Genomic DNA, 22,158 nt, shown 5'->3' with positions numbered 1-22,158 from the left:
TGTCCCGCCAGATGGGAAAGCAGGCTTGCCAGATCCAGGTTGGGAAGCCCTTGGAGACTGGGGGATGGAGATAGGGAAGGACAGAGACTGCAGTGGGGGACAGTGGCATAGAGTCCACCCTCCAAAGCAGCCATTTTCTCCAAGGGAACTGATTTCTGTAGTAAGGTTGCCATCTGCCTGATAGGGGCAGGGTTCCCCCCAATTTTGGGCCCCCAAATCTGTCCCCAGGCAATTGGCCAGCGGGGGAGCCCTGCCCCTGAAGAGCCCCTCTGCGCTTGATGTGCCCAGTGTGATGACATCACCCGGAGGCAGAGGTCATTTCCTGCAGGAGCGCACAGGAGCAGAGCTCCGGCAGTAAAGAGCCCAGGGGGCGGGCACATGCAACAAGCCCCACCCCCTGGGCCCAGCAGCCCGCAGTCAGAGCAAGAAGCAGCCAGGTAAGTTGCAGAGCCAACAGGTCCAAAACAGTCCAGTGGCACCTTTAAGACCAAGTTTTATTCAGGTACGAGCTCTCCCTCCTCTGCAAGGACAGATCTGCCTGTTCCCCCCCCCCCCAATAGCTAGCAATCCCAAACAGTCCAGTCGAGCCTGAGCGGTGGGCGTTGCCTTCTGACACACGTCCGGTGATGTCAGGGGGTGTGGTGTATGCAAATAAGTTATGCTAATGAGTTATGCTGATGAGCGCCTGCACCTCTTTTTCTATGAAATGATATCATTATGCCAGGCACATTTATTTATTTATTTATTTATTTATTTAGGGATTTATATCCCGCCCTACCCATACGGCCCAGGGCGGCAAACAAGCGGCAACGCCGGAGATAAAACATAAATTACTTTAAAACCTTAATAAATACAAACTAAAATGGTGGTGCAGGGGGACGTTTTAGCATTTGGGTAAAAACTCTATGGCTTAAAAATGGCCTGTTCAATACCGCCTGCCCCTGCGATGTGCCCAGCAGGATGACATCATCACGCCAGGCACATCTGCAATTCTTCTATATTGTCTGTTGGATTTTTGGTAACGTATATTTCGTAATATACGTTTCAGCACACAAATAGAATTTTGCACACATTTGTAAAGAAGTGTTTCCTTCTGATTAAGCCCATTATATTGCGCAGTTCTTATTCTTGCAGTCCCTAACTTTGTAGCATTATACCCTGGGGTCATTTCCTGCAGGAGCACACAGGAGCAGAGCTCCGGCAGTAAAGAGACCAGGGGGTGGGCACATGCAACAAGCCCCGCCCCCTGCTCCCAGCAGCCCTCAGTCAGAGCAAGAAGCAGCCAGGTAAGCTGCAGAGCCCCGCCCCAGCCCCCAGTCCAAAACAGTCCAGTGGCACCTTTAAGACCAAGTTTTATTCAGGTACAAGCTCTCCCTCCTCTGTGAGGACAGATCTGCACGTCCCCCCCCCCCATAGCTAGCAATCCAAAACAGTCCAGTGGAGCCTGAGTGATGGGTGTTGCCTTCTGATACACTTCTGGGGATGTCAGGGGGTCTGGCATATGCAAATAAGTTATGCTAATAAGTTATGCTAATGAGCTCCTGCACCTCTTTTTCTAGGAAATGACCCCTGATTATACCCCATTGACGTCCCTCCCCTCCCCGTACCCCACCCTCCCCAGGCTCCACCTCCAAAATCTCCAGGAATTTCCCAACCCAGAGCTGGCAACTTTAATTCATCTCACACACACACCCCCACACACACACAATGGTTTCCTTTAAAAAAAGAAATCTAAAGTGGCCTTGGATGCGCAATAGAGCAGGAAGGGGGATGAAAGAAAGGAACTGTTTTAACCCTTTCCCTCTTTGACTCCTTCTGACGTTGTTCTGAGAAGACAATGAGCAGGAAGAGAAAGGGTTAAAAACACCACCACACCACCCCTTTTTGTTAACAGCCTCCAAAGCTGCTTTGCATGGCGAGAAACAGCAAATGGTCGCAGGCCAGAACTGCACACTGGCCGTCCCATGTCATTTGCGGGCAAGTGATAACTGGAAGAGACAGCTCCCTGGGCTTATGGCGCTTGGGGTCTGTGGCACTTCTCTGACACGTTTTGCATAAATGCATTGAAGTTCTCTCTGCCGATGGCTTATCAGCGGCATTTGGCTGCCTCTCCGCTGAAGCCTGAAGGGCCGGCTCCCATTTTGTATAAACAAACACTGGAGGAGGCACATTGTTGAAGTCAACAACTTCCTAGGCAAGGTCAAAACTCTCTGGGAGCAGCGGGACAGGATGAGGCGGCAATTCATTTTTCCCCTTATGAAAACGGGTGGAACTTCAACGCAGTGCCCTTTTTCCTCCAGCGTCCATTGTTGGAGAGAAGCAAGGTCTAGTTTTCCTCTGCCCTCTGGAGCAAAGCTTTATCCCTTAATTAGGCTTGCCAACCTCCAGGTAGTGGCTGGAGATCTCCTGAGATCACAACTAGGGTTGCCAGGTCTCTACCTGGCCTCCAGCAAGGGGGGGGGGGAAGCTCCGTGTCCAGGAGTCTCTCGCGTTCGTGCGCTGCGATGACATTTATTTATTTATTTTTTATTTATTAAGGTATTTCTACCCCGCCCTACCCCGCAAGCGGGCTCAGGGCGGCTTACCTGGAAGTGATGTCATCACACTGGGAACGTTTTTGAGGGATGCTCTAGCATATGGTACCTTACCTGGCCCCGCCCACTTCCTAAAATCACTTGGCAGGCACCAGAAAAGGTGTCAACAGGTCCTATGGACACCATGTTGGAGACATCTACTCTAATTCATATTCTGGTTCTCAGTGCCTTTAAGTGGCCTTAGCCAAGCCACATGGTTGGCCTGTGCCCACGTGGCATACGTGGATGGTAAATGCTAATTTATTTAAGGGCTGTTGGTAAAGACAGTATTCAAGAAGAAGAAGAAGAGATTGGATTTATACCCCGCCCTTCACTTCCCAAAGGAGTCTCAAAGCAGCTTACAAATTCCTTTCCCTTCCTCTCCCCACAGTAGACACCCTGTGAGGTAGGTGGGGCTGAGAGAACCCTGACAGAAACTGCTCTTCTTCAAGAACAGCTCTGACAGAACTATGGCTTGCCCAAGGTCATCCAGCCAGGCGCGAGTGGAGGAGTGGGGAATCAAACCCGGTTCTCCCAGATTAGAGTCCGCGCACTTAACCACTACACCAAACTGGCTCTCAGTTTGAAGTGCCCATAAATTGCTATGGAAATGCTAAGATTGTAAATGAGAATTGCATTATCAGTCGTTGCTCTGCAAAAATAAATCTGTACGTTCTTGAAAGCCAGTAAGGATTTTTGTCACCAATGTTCCCTCTAAGCTGTGGAGTCTTGTGAGCAGAAATTCTACTTTGTGAGCTACTGCCATTAAAGTTGCGAACGAGCGATTTGGCTACTGCATGAATTAGTTTGCTCTGGAGCCGTCCTTCCTGAGCTGAGACAAAAATGTGTGAGCCAGAGGCTAAAAAACGGTGAGCTAGCTCACACTAACTCAGCTTAGAGGGAACACTGTTTGTCACCCCTGTTAAATGTGACGTAACAAAGGAACAGGGGCTGATGCTGGTGGCCTAGGGTTGCCAACTCTGTGTTCAGAAATTCCTGGAGATTGGAAGGCAGACGCTCAGCGTGGACGTGATGCCATAGAGCCCACCCACCAAAGCTGCCATAGTCTCATGGGGAACTGAAACCTTTAGTCTGGAAATCAGTTGTAATTCCAGAACCCACCTGGAGGCTCACAACCATATTGCAGCCCCATCTTTGGGCGATTCTGCATTGGCTTTTCCCTCCATTTTTTGACCAAACCCACCGTTGGAACAGAAATTCCCCTCTGCATTGCATGCTGCTTTCGCTTTCTTTGATCATTGGGTTTTATGGTACCTTCTGCATAGATTTATGGCCATTCAGGGGTGACTTTGCAGTCAGTGCTGCATTTCCCCAAGGTAGTGGAATGTGGTTTTGAGCTGCACTTTCCTGTTGAGAAAATGCGGAGCAAATGCTAGATGTAGAATCGCCCAATGAAGGAACCACATCCACATAATGGAATGCAACCAGAGCACAGGTCTTCCTGTGGTCTTTGCTGTTAACAGACCAACAGATGATATGTGTGCTTTCCAAACAGGCATTTGCTACACTGCTCTGTTCAGTCCTTATTGAACAAGACTACAAAAGTTCCTAATTTGCAATAGGCCCTTCTCAAAATGCAATGGCCCAGCTTCTTCAATACTTTTTTGAAGGAGAAATCTTCCCAGCTAATAAACAGATAGTGCTTCGGACAGTGCTGTTCTCTCAGCGTATGCTTTTGCAGTAATCCTTTTAACAATCCAAAATAAACTAGGTAATTGGGTGGCAGCCTGGTTCATGGAACTGAGAGCTGCGTATTATGGATGACACATAGCTGCTGCTGAAATCAGCAGCCCTGTGTTGTCACCTCCTCCTCTCCCCCAGTAATGCTTATTTAAGCCAAGCACATGATGTCCTTAATGTCCTTGGCTGGCTGCCACACTGGGGAGGGGGAACCTGCCATGTGATGACATCATCACTCCCCGTTTGTTTTACTACACGCTAAAGAACGGGGGAGGAAAGGAACACAAGGTTGCTGTTTTTGGCAGCAGCCATAGGTATAGATGTGCCTAGATAGAATACCCGTCTCCAAGGCAATTCCTTGAAGACTGTGAGGGAAAGACAGTCCTAGAGGGAGGCAGAGTCCTTGGCTGGTCCTAGGGTTGCCAGTCTCCGGGGGGGGGCTGGAGATCTCCTGCTATTACAACTGATCTCCAGGTAGATCAAGGTCCCGGTCACATGGGCCGGAAAAAGCGGGGGGGAAGCGTGGCTGTTTGGCCCGGAGCAAAATAACGCGCGGCCGCCCGATCACACGTCCCGTCGAGGTCCCGTGGTTAGGGGGTGAGGTGCCAATCACATGGCTATCCAGCGGTGCGGCAAAGAAGCAGTGCAGCGTGATCACAGCAGCAATCGCTAGGTGCCACTCCCAAGGCAAATGGGTGTTCGTTTTACCACAGTTTGTGCACATGCGCCGTTGGGCACTTTTGCGCATCCTGTGGAGACTTGGGGGGGGACCCTTGTTTGCGAAGAAACATCGGCAGGCGCCGGATGCCACGGGAGTCCACCGGAAACGCGATCAGACGCCCGCCCTTGCCCCGCGGTGTCCGGAAACCAGTACCTTGTAGGTACTAGTTTTTTAGTCTGACATCTTCGGCGGGACGTCACGGGATAGCCACGGGAGCACTACGCTTCCCAGATGTTGCGGTATGATCACACCCGGAAAATCTGCCTATCATCTGTATCTTTAGTGCGGCAAATGCTCCATGTGACCGGGGCCCAAGATGGGTAGCCGTGTGAGTCTGTCTGTAGCAGTAGAAAAGAGCAAGGGTCCGGAGCACCTTAAAGACTAACAAAATATGTGGCAGGGTAGGAGCTTTCATGAGTCACCAAAGAAGTGAGCCAGTGACTCACGAGAGCTCCTACCCTGCCCCAAATTTTGTCAGTCTTTAAGGTGCTCCTGGACTCCTGCTCTTTTCTGCTGATTTCCAGGTGACAAAGATGAGTTCCCCTGGAGAAAAGGGCCACTGTGAAAGGTGGACTCTCTGGCATTACACCCCATTGAAGTCCCTCCTTTCCCCAAACCTCCTCAGGCTCCACCCCCAAAATCTCCAGGTATTTCCCCGCCCAGAGCTGGCAACCCCAGCTGCTTCAGAGTTGATCTCTGAGACCGAAGGGTGGTCAGACCCAATTTGCTGAGGAGGAGGAGGAGGAGGTTGGATTTATAGCCCGCCGTTCACGGCCCAAAGGAGTCTCAGAGTGGCTTACAAACCCTTTCCCTTCCCCTTCCACTCCCCACAACAGACACCCTGTGAAGTAGGTGGGGCTGAGAGAGCGCTCTTGAGAATTCCTCCTGAGAGAACAGCTCTGAAAGAACTTGTGACTGACCCAAGGTCACACCAGCCAGGTGCAAGTGGAGGAGTGGGGAATCAAACCCGGTTCTCCCAGATTAGAGTCCGTGCTCTTAACCACTACACCAAAGAGCCCTCTTAATACTTTTTGTGTGTTGGGCAGTTGGCATTTGAATTTGGGAGGGGGAAATCCAGTTTAGGCCACACACCCCTAATGTAGCCAATCCTAATGAGCTGCTGTTGGGTGTGGCCTATTATGCTAATGAGTTTCCTGCTGGGCGTGGCCAACTCGGGAGCCAGACGGAACTCCGTTCCTGTGCGTTCCTGCCCAAAAATAGCCCTGACTTCTGGTGTGCGCCAGAAGTTATGTCACCAGTGACATAACTTCTGGGCTGCTGAGAGGCTGACAGGGCATGTGGGAAACTTTATTGAATTCAGATGAAAAGACAAAGGACTCGCTTGGCGGCCCACTGAATGTTCTGCCCCTCTGGGCAAGGCAGGGTCCCGGCTTTCATTCTGGCTGCAGCAGATTAGTTCACCACTCTGGGTGGGGAGTGCGTCCTTCACAGGTATTGGCAGGGAGGAGTTAAAGCGATTACCAAGTATCCAAGGGAGATACTTGACAATAGGTGCCTTGGGACCCTTCCTGGACTTGGTTGGCATTTTATTGCCCCTGCACTTACGACTAATGCGGGGAAGGGCCCTGGTGGCCGTTTTGCCTTGTCTAATACATCAGAGAAGAAGTCAAAGAAGATGAAAACGGAGGAGGAGGAGGAGGAGAGTGGATCTATACCCCACCCTTCACTTGGAGTCTCAGAGAGGCTTACAAACTCCTTTCCCTTCCTCTCCCCACAACAAACACCCTGTGAGGTAGGTGGGGCTGAGAGAACTCTGACACAAACTGCTCTTAAGAGAACAGCTCCGACAGAATTGTGGCTTGCCCAAGGTCATCCAGCAGCTGCAAGTGGAGGAGTGGGGGAATCAAACCCGGTTCTCCCAGATTGGAGTACACACACGTAACCACTACACCGAACTGGTTGCCGTCTCCAAGTTCAGAAATTCCTGGAGATTTGGGTGGTGGAGCCTAGGGACGCTGGAATTTGAGGAGGAGAAGTACCTCAGTGTAGCTCTGGGTTGGGAAATACCTGGAGATTTGGGGGATGGAACCTAAGGCGGGTGGGGTTTGGGGAGGCAAGGGGAGGGGAGGGGAAGGACTTCAATGGGGTATAGAGTTCAGATTCCAACGTGGCCATTTTCTCCAGGTGAACTGATCCCTATCACCTGGAGATCAGTTGCTCAGTGTTCGCTCTAAGCTGGGTTAGTGTGAGCTAGCACACAGTTTTTTAGACTCCAGCTCACACGTCTTTGTTCTAGCTCAGGAAGGACGGCTCCAGAGCAAACTAATTGATGCAGCAGCCAAATCGCTCACTCACAAGTTTAATGCCAGTAGCTCACAAAGTAGAATTTTTGCTCACAAGACTCCACAGCTTAGAAGGAGCAATTGCAATATCAGGTAATCTCCAGCCATCATTTGGAGATTGGTAACTGCACCTCAGTAGGATATCATTCCGTAGAGCCCACCCTGCAAAAGCAGCCATCTCTGTTAACTGAAGGTCAGTTGTGATTCCAAGGGATCTCCAGGCTCCACCTGGAGGTTGGCAACCCTACATCAGAGGAACATAATTCCAAGACTGAGGGTCTCCTGGGTGGCCTTTCCCTTATGGGGAGGTATTTTCTGGCAACAATAGAGGAGGGCAAAAACTCTCTAATAAAAGTCGTTTTTGTTTGGGCAAAACCACTCTGATAGAAGTCGTTTTTGTTTGGGCAAAAACTCTCCGAAAAAAAGTCATTTTTATCATAGAGTTTTTGCCCAAATACCACAGCATTGCCAGTGGCATGATGACATCACTTCTGGCAGGGCTTTTTTTGTAGAAAAAGTCCAGCAGGAACTCATTAGCATAATAGGCCATACCCAACAGCAGGATAGCAGGAATTCATTAGCATATTAGGCCACACCCATGACACCACAGCTCATTAGCGTATTAGGCCACACAGCCCATGTTACCAGAAGTGTGCTCATCCAGCCACACCCACCTTTTGCTTCTTATTCTGTTTACCTTGTCTGTTGTCAAAACCCAGGGCTTTTTTGTAGCAGGAACTTCTTTGCATGTTAGGCCACACACCCCTAATGTAGCCAATCCTAATGAGCTTCTGCTGTTGGGTGTGGCCTATTATGCTAATGAGGTTCCTGCTGGGCGTGGCCAACTCGGGAGCCAGCCGGAACTCTGTTCCTGTGCGTTCCTGCCCAAAAATAGCCCTGACTTCTGGTGTGCGCCAGAAGTTATGTCACCAGTGACAGAGGCCTAGTCCTCAATTTGTTGCTGGTAAGTCCCCCTGCTGGTCAGCTGATCTGCACCAGGGGAGGGGTTCCAGACCTGGCGGGGGTCCCGGAATCCTACTTCCAGTGAAGGTTACACATACAGGGTGTCAACTGCCTGGAGAAAAAAAGGCCCTATCCTTTAATAGAGGCTTAATAGGGTATCGTTTACCAAGTGAGTTATTCCCTCCACCATGAAAAGCTTCGGCTGCCCACTTTCATACAGTAAGCCTCTATTAAAGGGACAGGGCACTTCCCCCCCCCCAGCCTTGTTGGCAATCCTAGTCAGGTATCAGTATGGTTTCCATGCCATGACCAGGGTGGCATCATAGAATTGGCCCTTTAAGACCAACAAAGTTTTATCCAAAGTACAAAGCTTTCATGTGCACGCAAACTTCTTCAGATACACTGAAGTGGACGTTACCAGTCCATACATATAGGTGAGCAGCAAATTAGCATACAGCATAACGCCTGGTGACCATGTATACTAAGCTTGTCGTCCCAGTTTGGCCCTTGCATCTGTTAAAACACCTTCATTATGCTGTACGCTAATTTGCTGCGGCATAGGAAAACTTGAATGTATAGCACTTTAGTTTTTATGCTGGTTTTAGGTGGCTCAAGTGGTTAAGATGCTGAACTTCAGGCTGTGGAAGGTCAGTAGTTCAGCAGTTCGAGACCCGGGTACTGCATGATGGAGTGAGCTCCCATCTCTAGTTCCAGCTCCTGCCAACCTAGCAGTTCGAAAGCAAGAAATTGCTAGTAGATAAATAGGGACCACTTTGGTGGGAAAGTAACAGCATTCCGTGCACCTTGGTGTTTAGTCATGCCGGCCACATGACCACGGAAACGTCTTCGGACAGCGCTGGCTCTTCGGCTTTGAAACGGAGATGAGCACCGCAACCCTAGAGTCGGACTCGACTGGCTTTCGAGCAAGGGAAACCTTTACCTTTTTAAAACTGTTTTTTAAAATGTATGTAGGCCGCCCTGGGCCTGCTTCGGCGGGGAGGGTGGGGTATAAATCCAATAAATAAATAAATAAATAAATAAATAAAGTGTGTGTGCACATATGAAAGCTGATACCTTGGCTAAAACTTTGTTGGTCTTCAAGGGACCACCAGACTCGAACTTCGTTCTGCTGCTTCAGACCAACACGGCTGCCTCACCTGAATCTATAAATGGAACCAGTCCGGATAATCCAAGAATGCCTGGATAAAGGAATCTGATGCATTCTGTCTGGGTTTTGATTAGTTAATATCCCATTAGAACGGCCCTAGACTCTGAGAAAAGGCACACGGCCACTGCCTAATTAAGTGCACTTTGTCTTTAGTATTCCAAAAGCCCCACTGCCGATGCGACTTGATCAACTTTATTCATTCCAGAAAATTAATTTACCTCTTTCAATTTCGGGAAATGGGATGCAATCAAAAAGCCATCGCTGGCTGCTGCTTAGTGAGAAGACGGTGTCCCCACAGCAATCTAATATTAGGTAACACTGTCACTGAAGACATTATTTAGCTGTTCTTGCCCTAGATTCTGAAATGTCTTTTGCTGGCAAAAATCCATTTAACTTCAGGGGAAGGGATTAAAGGGATATTACCGAGCTTTGTTGCAGTAGGGTGTTTGTGGTTTTTTAAAAATTGCAGATAGAAGTGATCTCAGCCGAAAGTGGTTTTGTCCAAATGAATCTGGTTATCTTTTGTGGCTAATGGACATTTTTCATCTTCCAGGAAATGGGTTTAAAGCGGCGATTCCATCTTCCTACTTTATCTAATTTGGTCATTCCGTCTCCCTCATGCGGGTGCACGGTCTAAGGGGGTTGTCTGCTTTCTTTTTTCAGTCCTCCTCAAGACGTGCGGGTCTCTGTTGCACGAACTGTCACACCACCAATACGCCGCTCTGGAGACGAAATGCAGAGGGAGAGCCTGTATGCAACGCATGTGGATTATACATGAAACTCCACGGGGTAAGGAGACAGCTGCTTCACAAACCCCTGCTGTGTTGTGGAGGGGGTAGTGCCCCAGGAGAAAAAATTAAAAAGGAAAGTAAGACCTTAGCTACTTACTGGAAGTTCTGACCATAAAACAATAACATCCCCCTAGAGAACAGAATCATAGAATCATAGAGTTGGAAAGGGGCCATACAGACCATTTAGTCCAACCCCCTGCCCAATTAGGGTTGCCAAATCGGGCCGGGGGGCGGGGAACCCCCTGCTTCCGCGGCCCGATTTCCGCCGCAGGCGAATTCCGGCCCGGGGGGAACCCTGGGAAAACCATATGGTTTTCCCCTCCGACGAGCTCAGCCACACCCCCAACGTCAGCACGTCGCCCGTCACTTCCGGCGACGTGCTGCCGGCGCGCGCGCACATCCACCCGACTCCCGGACCGCGGCGACGCTCCCCCGCCGCGGGGGGAAGAAGATTTGGCAACCCTATGCCCAATGCAGGACCAGCCTAGAGTATCTCTGACAAATATTTGTCCAGCCTCTTCTTGAAAGCTGTCAGTGACAGGGAGCTCACCACCTCCCTAGGCAGCTGATTCCACCTCTGAACCACTCTGACCGTGAAAAAGTTTTTCCTAATTTTCAGCTGATAACTTTCTGCATGTAGTTTAAACCCGTTGCTTCGGGTCCTATCCTCTGGTGCCAACTGAAACAGCTCCTTGCCCTCCTCCAAATGGCAGCCTTTCAAATATTTAAAGCGAGCAATCATGTCCCCTCTCAATCTCCTCTTCTCCAAACTAAACATTCCCAAGGCCCTCAGCCTTTCCTTGTAGGGCTCATTCTCCAGACCCCCGATCATCCTTGTTGCTCTCTTCTGCACCCTCTCGATTTTGCCCACATCCTTTTTGAAGTGAGGCCACCAGAACTGCACACAGTGCTCAACACAGTACTCAACACAGGAGCTAGTGAGTACAATCAAAGAAAACCAGAAAAATTATCCGCTTGACTGTCTTTTATCTGATAAAAACTCTAAGATCACTTATCAAGAAGCTAGATTTTGTGCACTGATACCGAGGTTACGGAAACTGTATTTTAAATAGGTTTTAAATTCAAATCTTTTATTTTTGTATATTTTGTGTTCTATATGCTCGTAAAAACTTCTGTTATAACTATGTATGTGGCTGGTCTAGCGACCATAATAAATTCTACTACTACTACTCCTATCAGCATACATCTGGATTCCAGCACCCTTCACAAATCTCCAAAGGGCTGAGAGTACCAGCTTCATGGAGCAGGGAATTCTAAGCCCCGCTTGTCTGTCTAGTACCTCTTTATCCAAGATGCTCAGAGCACAATAGGTGTTGCTCCCTTTCCCATTTTGTCCTCACCTCAAATCTAAAGTAGGCTTTCCTTTGGTAGGTTGCGACTGGGGAGGGGCTGTGGCTCAGTGGAATAGCCTTTGCTTTGCATGCAGAAGGTCCCAGGTTCCATCCCTGGCATCTCCGGTTAAAAAGGACCAGGCAGTAGGTGATGTGAAAGACCTCTATCTCAGACCCCGCAGAGCTGCTACCAGTCTGAGTAGACAATACTGACCTTTGAGGGACCAGTGGTCCTATTCAGCATGAGCCTCACCCCCGCCCCCGCCGACTCCGCAGCTTCACAAGCATGGCTGGTCCAAGGTCAGCTAGTGAGCTTCACAGCAGAGTGGCATTGATCTAGAGGTCGATGCTAAAAATCACTGTTCCATGTGCCCACCAATCCATTTCTAGGTGGGCCAAAAGAAGCAGGCCGGTGGTAATGAATTTCATGTTAATAGCAGGATCATGCGCTCTAAAGTGCAGGGCTTATTTTGCACCCTAGGCAAGGATCCCTTCTGGCGCCCCCCGTGCACCCCCCCCCGTGCATCACCCCCCGTGCTGGTTAGGGCTGCCGCCCTCCCTCGGGTGCTGCCACTGCCACCGGCCAGAGGATTTCCGCACACGGCCTGACCCACTTTCCCCAGCTGCTCCCTCCCCCAGCGCCTTTCCCGGCTCCTGCCAGCAGAGCCTCCCACAGGCTGGCAGGTCGCACGAATGGGCCACGCTGGGTAGGGGGGCTTTTGGCGGGAGGGCGGGTGCAGTTTGGCACCCCTAAGGGCCGGCCCACTCTAGGCCTAGTTCGCCTAGTTCACGAGCCAGCCCTGTAAAGTGATCCCTCCAGTACCTGGCCCTTAGCCATCCAGGATTTTAAAGCTCAACACGGCATTTTGATTTGTGCCCAGAAACAGGGTTCCCCCCGCTTTTGAGGCCCGATTTCCACCCCCGCAGAATCGGGCCCCGGGGAAACCCCAACCCCACCCCTGCGCGCACGCCGCCCGGATGTGACGTACAGACGCCGGGCAGGCTGGAGGCGGGGCCACAGCCATTTGATGGGAAAACATAGAGTTTCCCCCTCAAATGGCTGTGGCCCCGCCTCCAGCGTGCCCGGCGTCTGTACGTCACATCCGGGCTTCGCGCGCATCCTCCAAACGCCAGGCAGGAGCCCCCGTCACCAGGTAAGAATCATTTGGCAACCCTACCCAGAAACCAAATCGGCAGCCAATGTCCTTGATATACTAGGGAACTATCCCCCCAGAGGGCCCAGTTAAGACCTTTGCTGTCATATTTTTTTGCACCAGCTGAAGTTTCGAGACATTTCCCCAAAGGATTGTGTGCTTTGAGGGCATGATATAATTCATCATTAATCATGGAAGTCATGTTTGCAAAATGTCGTATTGAAATGACTGATCAAGTCAGGGACACATTCTCTTCTGCTCTGACACTGCTCTCAGTTGGGGGGTGGGGAATTAAAGAATCTCGAAAGAGGAGGATGGGAGCTGAAATCCTCTTCGGGGTTTTTTAAAACTGGAAGGCAAGAACACATGGAGTGGTGGTAATTTGGATTCCAGCATCGACGCATCTCTCTCTGGGACAGAAGAGAATTCTATTTTACGGCGAATTCTCCAAAGCCATTAGAGGGGATGGGGTGGGGGGATTAGGAAATGAAGAACATCTATCAGGAAGTTCTCCAAACATTGTGTCTCATGCATCTGTTACCCAAGGACTGCCGTTGAGAAAAATAGCCTCCCATGAAGGACAAGGACATCCTGTCGTTTGAACAATGCACTGTATAGAAGGAGGGGAGAGAATGTATGTGTACCGAAATGCTGATCTAAGCCAGCAAAAGAATCTTGGGGTAACTTAAAGATTAATTGTGGCACACGAGTTCATGGGATCTGTGGAGCATTCTCTGTTGACAGATAGAGATGCATGGGGAAATTAGGAACAGCTGGTTCAAAAGCCAATGAAATGTCAAAGGCAGGGCTCGTTGGGGTTTTTTGAAAAAGAGGTGCCAAAACTCTCAAGAGGGAAATGAAGTTTTCAGTCTGTATACTGAAAATGTGTGAACTTTGAAACCTTTAAAAATAATTTTGTCAAAGAGGATCCGGAACTCTGTTCCGGCACATTCCCGCAGGAAAAAAAGCCCTGGTCAGAGGCCTAGGTTTGTTTTTACTTGTTCAGTGCACATCTGAAATGTAAAAACAGGGTCACCACCAGTTCTGGGTGGGGAAATACCTGGAAATGTTTTGGGGGGTGGAGCCTGAGGAAGGTGGGGTTTAGGGAGGGGAGGGACCTCAGCAGGATACAATGCCATGGAGTGCACCCACCAAAGCAGCCATTTTCTCCAGGTGAACTCATTCGGCCTTCTGGAGATCAGTTGTAATAGCGGGAGACAGGGGTCATTTTGAAGAAAAAGAGGTGCAGGAGCTCATTAGCATAACTTATTTGCATATGACACACCCCTGACGTCACCGAAAGTATGTCAGAAGGCAAAACCCACCGCTCAGTTTGGTGTAGTGGTTAAGTGTGCAGACTCTAATCTGGGAGAACCGGGTTTGATTCCCCACTCCTCCACTTGCACCTGCTGATGTGACCTTGGGTCAGTCACAAGCTCGGGCACAGCTGTCCTTGAAAAAGAGCAGTTTGTGTCAGAGTTCTCTCAGCCCCACCCACCTCACAGGGTGTCTGTTGTGGGGAGGGGAAGGGATTGTTGTGGGGAGGGGTAGGGCGCTCTGAGACTCCGAGTGAAGGGCGGGGTATAAAGCCAATCTCTTCTTCTCAGGCTCCACTGGACTGTTTTGGATTGCTAGCTATGGGGGGGGGGGATGTGCAGATCTGTCCTCGCAGAGGAGGGAGAGCTTGTACCCGAATAAAACTTGGTCTTAAAGGTGCCACTGGACTGTTTTGGACTGGGGGGCCAGGGGAAGCTCTGCAACTTACCTGGCTGCTTCTTGCTCTGACTGAGGGATGCTGGGAGCAGGGGGGTGGGGCTTGTTGCATGTGCCCATCCCCCGGGCTTTCTACTGCCGGAGCACTGCTCCTGTGCGCTCCTGCAGGAAATGACCCCTGCCTCCGGGTGATGTCATCACACTGGGCACATCAAGCACAGAGGGGCTCTTCAGGGGCAGGGGTCCCCCACTGGCCAATTGCCTAGGGACAGATTTGGGGGCCCAAAATTGGGGAAACCCCCGCCCCTATCGGGCGGATGGCAACCTTACTACAGAAATCAGTTCCCTTGGAGAAAATGGCTGCTTTGGAGGGTGGAATCTATGCCACTGTCCCCCACTGCAGTCTCTGTCCTCCCCAGGCTCCATCCCCCAGCCTCCAAGGGTTTCCCAACCTGGATCTGGCAAGCCTGCTTTCCCATCTGGCGGGACACGGCAACGCTCCATAAAGTCCACCTTCCAAAGCAGCCATTTTCTCCGGGAGAACTGAGCTCTGTAACCTAGGGACCAGTCGTCATTCTGGGAGATCTGCAGCCACCACTTGGAGACTGGCAACTATGGATTAGTTACTCAGACGAGTACATCCAGGATCAGGCTAGATGGGATGGTTGCAGACCTATGCATTGAGACCTGGATCTGCCCCAACACAGTAAGAGAAAGAAGGGGAGCTTTTACCTTAATAAAACTTGGTCTTAAAGGTGCCACTGGACTGTTTTGGGCTGGGGGGGGGGGCTCTGCAACTTACCTGGCTGCTTCTTGCTCTGACTGAGGGCTGCTGGGAGCAGGGTGTGTGGCTTGTTGCATGTGCCTGTCCCCTGGGCTCCTTACTGCCGGAGCTCCGCTCCTATGAGCTCCTGCAGGAAATGACCCCTGGCGGGAGATCTCCAGGCCCCACATGGAGATTGGCAACCTTATGTATAAAACAGAAGGGATCTAGTCACAACAGCAGTTACTGTTGTTGAGATTTCCTCCTAGCTATGCTGAGCTCATTTCCAACGTGTACTGCAAGAGAATCCCATGGTCTCAACTAAATTCTAAATGAAAAGCACCAAATTGCTAATAAAACCAAGTCTAACTCGTAACTCTCATCTTTGTTCCCATCAAGGTGCCAAGGCCTCTGGCCATGAAGAAGGAAAGCATTCAGACAAGGAAGAGGAAACCTAAAAATATAACCAAAGGCAAATCTTCGACAGGTAGCAATTTTCGTGACTTTCTCTCAACAGCTGGCGTACGTGCGCAGCTGCTTCTTGACTCAAGGAGCAACTAAACTGTGGGCTTCACTGCTAGACTGCTAGAAACCGGAAGTAATGACAGGTAGCTCTAGGCAGAGCTTTTTTGGTAGAAAAAGCACAGCAGGAACTCATTAGCATAACAGGCCACACCCAACATCAGAAATTCATTCACATATTAGGCCACACCCATGACAGAGCAGCTCATTAGCATATTATGCCACACCTCACATTACCAGAAGTGTGGTCATCCAGCGACACTCATCTTTTGTTTCTTATTCTGTTTACCTTGTTTGTTGTCAAAACCCAGGGCTTTTTTTTGTAGCAGGAACCCTTTGCATGTTAGGCCACACACCCCTAATGTAGCCAGTCTTAATGAGTTTCTGCTGTTGCGTGTGGCCTATTATGCTAATGAGTTCCTGCTGGGCGTGGCCAGCTGGAACTCCGTTCCTGTGCGTTCCTGCCCAAAAATAGCCCTGGCTCTAGGCACTGTCGGATCCCTAGATTCCTAGAGTTACCTACTGTGACTTGTGGGTGTTTCCTGGAAGTGACATCATCTCGCCGGTGATGCTGCCAGGTTTTGAAATCCCCCCCACACACACACCTCTGTTTAGAGTGGCAACAGGGGTCAGGGCAAGGAATTCCCCTGCCCCCGTTGGAGCTTGGAAGCCTTACAGCCAGAGGAGATAGTGATGGCCACAAGCATAGATAGCTTCAGAAGGAGGTTAGACTGATTAATGGAGGAGAAGTCCATCAGTGGCTACAGTAGCCGCAATAACTGAAGGGAACCTCTGAATAGCAGTGCCAGGAGGCAACATCAGGGGAAGACCTTGGCCTCTATGCCCTATTTCTTGAAAAAAAAACCCCAGGGCAAAGGTGTCAAACATGTGGCCCAGGGGCCAGATCAGGCCCCCAGAGGGCTTCTATCAGGCCCGCAGTGGCACTGGCTGTCTTCTGCTTCTTCTGCCAGTTCTGCTGCTGCTGCGTCATCGTAGGTTTGCTGCTTACAGATACACACCTGAACAGCATACTGAAGACTGCAACAGCACAGACATTTTGATGCAATAATTCAAAGCAAGAGGTGTCATTTATGACATTTTTAAATAAACAAAATATGGCAAGAGTGCTAATGTTTTACGCATGTTTTTATTTTAAGTAAAAAAAAGACAACCCTTTGTGTCTGTGTCCTTTATAAAGTCTATATCTCCGCTACTTGGCATTACAATTTATGACAGACATGGCCCGGCCCAACAAGGTCTCATTTATCTCAGATCCGGTCCTCATAACAAATGAGTTCAACACCTCTGCTCCAGGGTAATTGGTTGGCCACTGTGTGATGCAGAATGTTACACTACAACCACTGGTCTGATCCCACAGGGCTGCTGTTATATTCCGGCAGGCATGCCCATATCAGTCCAGGAGCTGCCCTTAAGTGGCTGCTTTGTGTGGTCAGGACACCATTGCACCAAACCACTGAATTTCCCTGGCAATTTCATTGGCACCACCTGATTCTGCTGGTCACAAAAATGGGGCAAAGGAAAGACAAGGGATCGAATGCTATAGGGAAAGCAGGGAGGGACCACCCAAAAGTATTGATCACTGTATCTAAATGCTGAACTTATCTTGTAATCCTGAAGGATCCCTGTAGCAACCTATATGAAATGAATAATGAAGGAAGCTCTCCAAATAGTTCAATGGATACGTGTAATTAGAACTATCGTAAGTGGCAGACCATCTGCTTGGTGCCAGGTTCAATCCCTGGCATCACATAATATACAAAAATACAAAGACAGTTAAAAACAAATAAGGGCCCAATGAAAGCCTTGTCAAAAATTTCATGTGGCCTAAACCCAAGGGCCAACACATGACCTGACGTGTTTCCGCCCTATTGGGGCCTTCTTCAGAGGTCAAACAGTATTGAGGTACATGTAACAATAATACGTATTACAATAAGATAACCAATAAGTTAATACTGGACCAAGAAATGGAAGGTTAAGCAGCAAGATCGATAGACACAAGACAGTAGGCTTCCCAAGTCCCCCCGGGGGGTGGGGAAACCCCCGCCCCAGAGGCCCGTTCCCCGCCGGCGGTGGATCGGGCCCCAGGGGGAACCCCACCCCAACGTGTGCGTCACCCAGAAGTGACACGACCATGCCGGGCACACTGGGGGCGGGGCCCATGGTCATCCAAGGGAAAACTCTATGGTTTTCCCTCGGATGGTTGTGGCCCCACCCCCAGCGTGCCCAGCACGTCACATCACCTTCCAGGTGAGTGCGTGCGGCGCTCTCCAATGGTCATCCAAGGGAAAACTCTATGGTTTTCCCTCGGATGGTTGTGGCCCCACCCCCAGCGTGCCCAGCACGTCACATCACTTCCAGGTGACGTGCGTGCGGCGCTCTCCAGCCGCAGCACGGGAGTCCCCCGGTAAGTGGATATTTCGACTTGGCAATCCTACAAGACAAAGATGTTTGTGAGGCCTCTAAAGAGGAGAGTCATGTGTCTGCTGCCAAATGCACAGCTGCTGAATTTGAACATCTTCCAATTCTGGTCCAGAAAGCACCTGTGTGGCTGTCTTAGTCAGAGCTAGAGTGTCCTCTTGATTCCAGTTTTTGGGTCAATTTTGTTTTCCCCTCCCTGTGTCTTTCAATCCCTGGCACCTCCAGTTAAAAGGATCAGGTGGTGTGAAGGACTCCACCTGAGACCCTGGAGGGCTGCTGCCAGTCAGAGTAGACAATGCTGACCTTGAGAGTCCAGGAGTCGGACTCAAAATGAGACAGATTTCATGTCTTATCTGTACTCAGGGCTATTTTGGGGCAGGAACGCACAGGAACGGAGTTCCGGCTGGCTCCCAAGTTGGCCACACCCAGCAGGAACTCATTAGCATAATAGGCCACACCCAACAGCAGATGCTCATTAGGATTGGCTACATTCGGGGTGTGTGGCCTAACATGCAAAGGAGTTCCTGCTACAAAAAAGCCCTGGGTTTTGACAACAAACAAGGTAAACAGAATAAGAAGCAAAAGGTGGGTGTGGCTGGATGAGCACACTTCTGTGAACATGGGAATGCGGCTTAATATGCTAATGAGGGGTGCAGTCAGGAGTGTGGCCTAATATGCTAATGAGTTTTTTCTACTGGGTGTGGCCTAGCTTAATATGCTAATGAGGGGTGCAGTCAGGAGTGTGGCCTAATATGCTAATGAGTTTTTTCTACTGGGTGTGGCCTATTATGCTAATGAGTTCCTGCTGGACTTTTTCCACACAAAAAGCCCTGTCTGTACTTACGTCTCCATTTCTTAGGGTCCCATCAACCATATAATTTAGACCATATAATTTAGACAAACAGGAAAAAAATATACTGCAATGCAACTCCTGGGTTCATCTTCGATCCACTTGCTTGGCTCATTCTGTGCCACGTACTGCAAGCCGTAGCCAAGGACTAAAAGCCTTTTGGCTCCCACCAAGGTCAATATTGTCTATTCAGACTGGCAGCCGCTCTCTCAGGTTACCACCAAGATCTAGTTTGGTGTAGTGGTTAAGAGCAGTGGACTCTAATCTGGAGAACTGGGTTCGATTCCCCACTTCCCCACTTGAAGCTAGCTGGGCGATTTTAGGCAAGTCACACAGCACTCTCGGCCAATGCTCCCTCTAAGCTGTGGAGTCTTGTGAGTAAAAATTCTACCTCCTGAGCTACTGGCATGAAAGTTGTGAGCGAGCGATTTAGCTACTGCATAAATTAGTTTGCTCCGGAGCCATCCTTCCTGAGCCAAGACAAAAATGTGTGAGCTAGTTCACACTGACTCAGCTTAGAGGGAATGTTGCAGTCTCAGCCTAAAGGTAAGCATAGAAGAGCTGCAGCTTCGGCAGCCAAACACACACACACACCCGGGATCTCCTGGCTATTCCATACACAACGCTGTACGATAATTTCATTTTTTTCTAAGGTCTGTATAGGCAGAGGTCCTACTACCTGAACCTTTTAACTAGAGAGATCAAGGACTGAACCTGGGACCTTCTGTAGGCCAAGCAGATGCTCTACTACTGAGCCACGGCCTCCCCTTAAGCAGAAGGTCAGGTCAGCTCAGATCCCACTAAATTGGCAGAGATGGATGAATAGAGGTGGGTGCCATCCAATATGTGAGTGCCACTTCACCCCAAATTTCCAGACTACGTTTGTAAATTTGGGGCATAAATGCAGATAGGGGCAAGACCGGAATGATGATTGGCTTGGGAGGGCATGCAAGGGCGTGAGAAGATCTGGGAGTCAATAAATTATGGTGGTGATTCTAGCCATAGCAATGATAGGATTTTGCTTTGTGTCTTTGTTGCGGTCTAAATCCCTTTAAACCGTCCTCTTTCAGGGTCCACCACTTCAACCACCAATTCGCCTTCTTCCATTACGAACTCTGAAAGCACCGTCACTTTAAAAACGGAACCCACTGTGACATCACAATATCCGGGACAATCTATAGTGTCCACTTCCCAGGTAAAGTATAACAGGAACTGTTGAACCCTTAGGCAACAGGTTTACATAACCCATGTCTCCCTATTCAATGGGGAGGGGGGGTTTCCTAAGATAAATATATTAAATAGAAACAAAAAAATTATAAACATATATGGCAACAGGACGCAGTGGTGGTGGAACGAGAAAAGGTTCGTTACCATCCCCAGGACAAATACAATTAAAAATAAATACAATGAATACCACCCAGGTATCACTGAAAGAACTCAAAGCGATGATTCAAGACTGTGTGTCCCAGGCGATGAAAAAGGAGATAGACCCTATTCATGAAAAGATTGACTCAGATCTTTTTTGTTTTTAACTGGAAATGCTGGGGATTGAACCTAGGACCTTCTGAATGCCAAGCAGATGCTCTACCACTGAGCCACAGCCCCATCCAACATTAGTTTGTCATCTAATGGCTGTTAACTCAAAGGGTATAACCAAAACTTGAATGCCCTCTTTCATAAGCCATTGGAGTGGATCTGGCAGGCCTTCCACTGGGGATAACTGGTAGGCTTGCCAGCCTCAGGGGATTACAACCAGTGTTCCCTCTAAGCTGAGTTATTGTGAGCTAGCTCACAGTTTTTTAGCCTCTGGCTCGCACATTTTTGTCTTTGCTCAGGACGGATGGCTCCAAAGCAAATTCATTTATACAGTAGCCAAATGGCTCGCTCACAACTTTAATGCCAGTAGTTCACAAAGTAGAATTTTTGCTCACAAGACTCCACAGCTTAGAGGGAGCATTGATACTCTCCAGATGACAGATCAGTTTCCCTGAAGAAAAATGCTGCTTTGGAAGGTGGACTGTATGGCCTGATACACTGCTGATGTCCCTCCCTTCTCCAAACCCCACCCTCCCCAGGTTCCCCCCCCCCCAAAAAAATCTCCAAATATATGGCAACCCTAATAACTGTTGCCCGAAAAAGTTTGCTTATAACCACAACAAATGTGTTTTCCCTGCTGTCATTCCTTGTAGGGTCCAAGTCAGTCTGAGGATGCCCTGGCTGATAGCCATACTCAGTTCAAGTACGAACCAGAGGATTATGCCTTCTCTTCAGCCAACGTGCCCCAGCAGTCTGGACTGAGTGTTGCTCTTCGCCAAGACTCATGGTGTGCACTGGCATTGGCCTAAAAAAATGGTCTTCCATGCTGAAACAAGTGTGCTTCGGAACAAGCTTTGATTTGTTTTAGGCTGCCGGTGGATAGTGAGCAAAAGGGATCTCCTGCCTTTGTCTTTGAGTCTGTAATCAACACAGTGCTTCTTTTTTTAAAAAAAAGATGGATTTTTTTTCTCCCTCCACGGAAGGCATACCACTCAAATATCAATCGAGTGTGGCTGTGCGTGTTCTTCTTGACCCACCCAGCTCTCTTGGTACTCGGTTCTCTGCAAGCTTTAACTGTCACCCTCACGAATGGAAAAACGGGAGAAATGGGGACTTCTGTCGTTGGGAGAGGGGCTTCTCTCTTCCCCGTGATGCGTTCTAAGGAAATAAATTTCAGAATCTCTGTTTATATTCACGCTGATTTCCTCCCCTCCCCCTTTTTATGACTCCCCAATGTGCAATTTTACTTCACTTCCCAATAAAGACTACGATAGAATGTGGCACCAAGTAACTTAATTTTATTAAACTGTAAATGGTGTTGCTTTCCTAATGCTTGTTGGTGACGGTGGGGTAAAAAGGAGAGGAAAACCCCCGTTTTTTTAATAAAACATTTGCTGTTGTATATTAAAAATCCTCCTAATAGCATGCCAACTTCTAGAGTGTCTTAATTTATCACTGTTAAAAAATAAGGCTCATGCAGAAATCCTGTATAAGCTTTTGTGTGCATTCTGAAGAAGTGTGCGTGCGCACGAAAGCTCATACCCAGAATAAAACTTTGTTGGTCTTAAAGGTACCAAAACTTTGTTCTGCTGTTTCAGACCAACACGGC

The 22,158-nt window shown here is 49.3% G+C and overlaps 1 protein-coding gene across 2 annotated transcripts in view; it reads left to right on the top strand.

Annotated features, from left to right (window-relative positions):
* Positions 1-21,358, top strand: part of GATA5 (GATA binding protein 5) — a 52,795-nt gene extending 31,437 nt beyond the window's left edge. Inside the window, exons 3-6 of one of the 2 annotated variants that reach the window (XM_015417441.1) lie at positions 10,093-10,218; positions 15,602-15,689; positions 20,084-20,208; positions 21,203-21,358. In XM_015417441.1, the coding sequence (XP_015272927.1) occupies positions 10,093-10,218; positions 15,602-15,689; positions 20,084-20,208; positions 21,203-21,358 (495 nt within the window). The remainder of the gene's footprint in view (positions 1-10,092; positions 10,219-15,601; positions 15,690-20,083; positions 20,209-21,202) is intronic. The other variant, XM_015417443.1, reaches the window with a different exon arrangement.
* Positions 21,359-22,158: the final 800 nt, after the last annotated feature.

This window comes from Gekko japonicus, unplaced genomic scaffold, assembly GCF_001447785.1.
Source record: "Gekko japonicus isolate JY-2015 unplaced genomic scaffold, Gekko_japonicus_V1.1 scaffold2843, whole genome shotgun sequence".
Lineage (NCBI taxonomy): Eukaryota > Metazoa > Chordata > Lepidosauria > Squamata > Gekkonidae > Gekko > Gekko japonicus.
The sequence above is the reverse complement of the archived record's forward strand: the minus strand, read 5'-3'. Positions and strand labels throughout refer to the sequence as shown.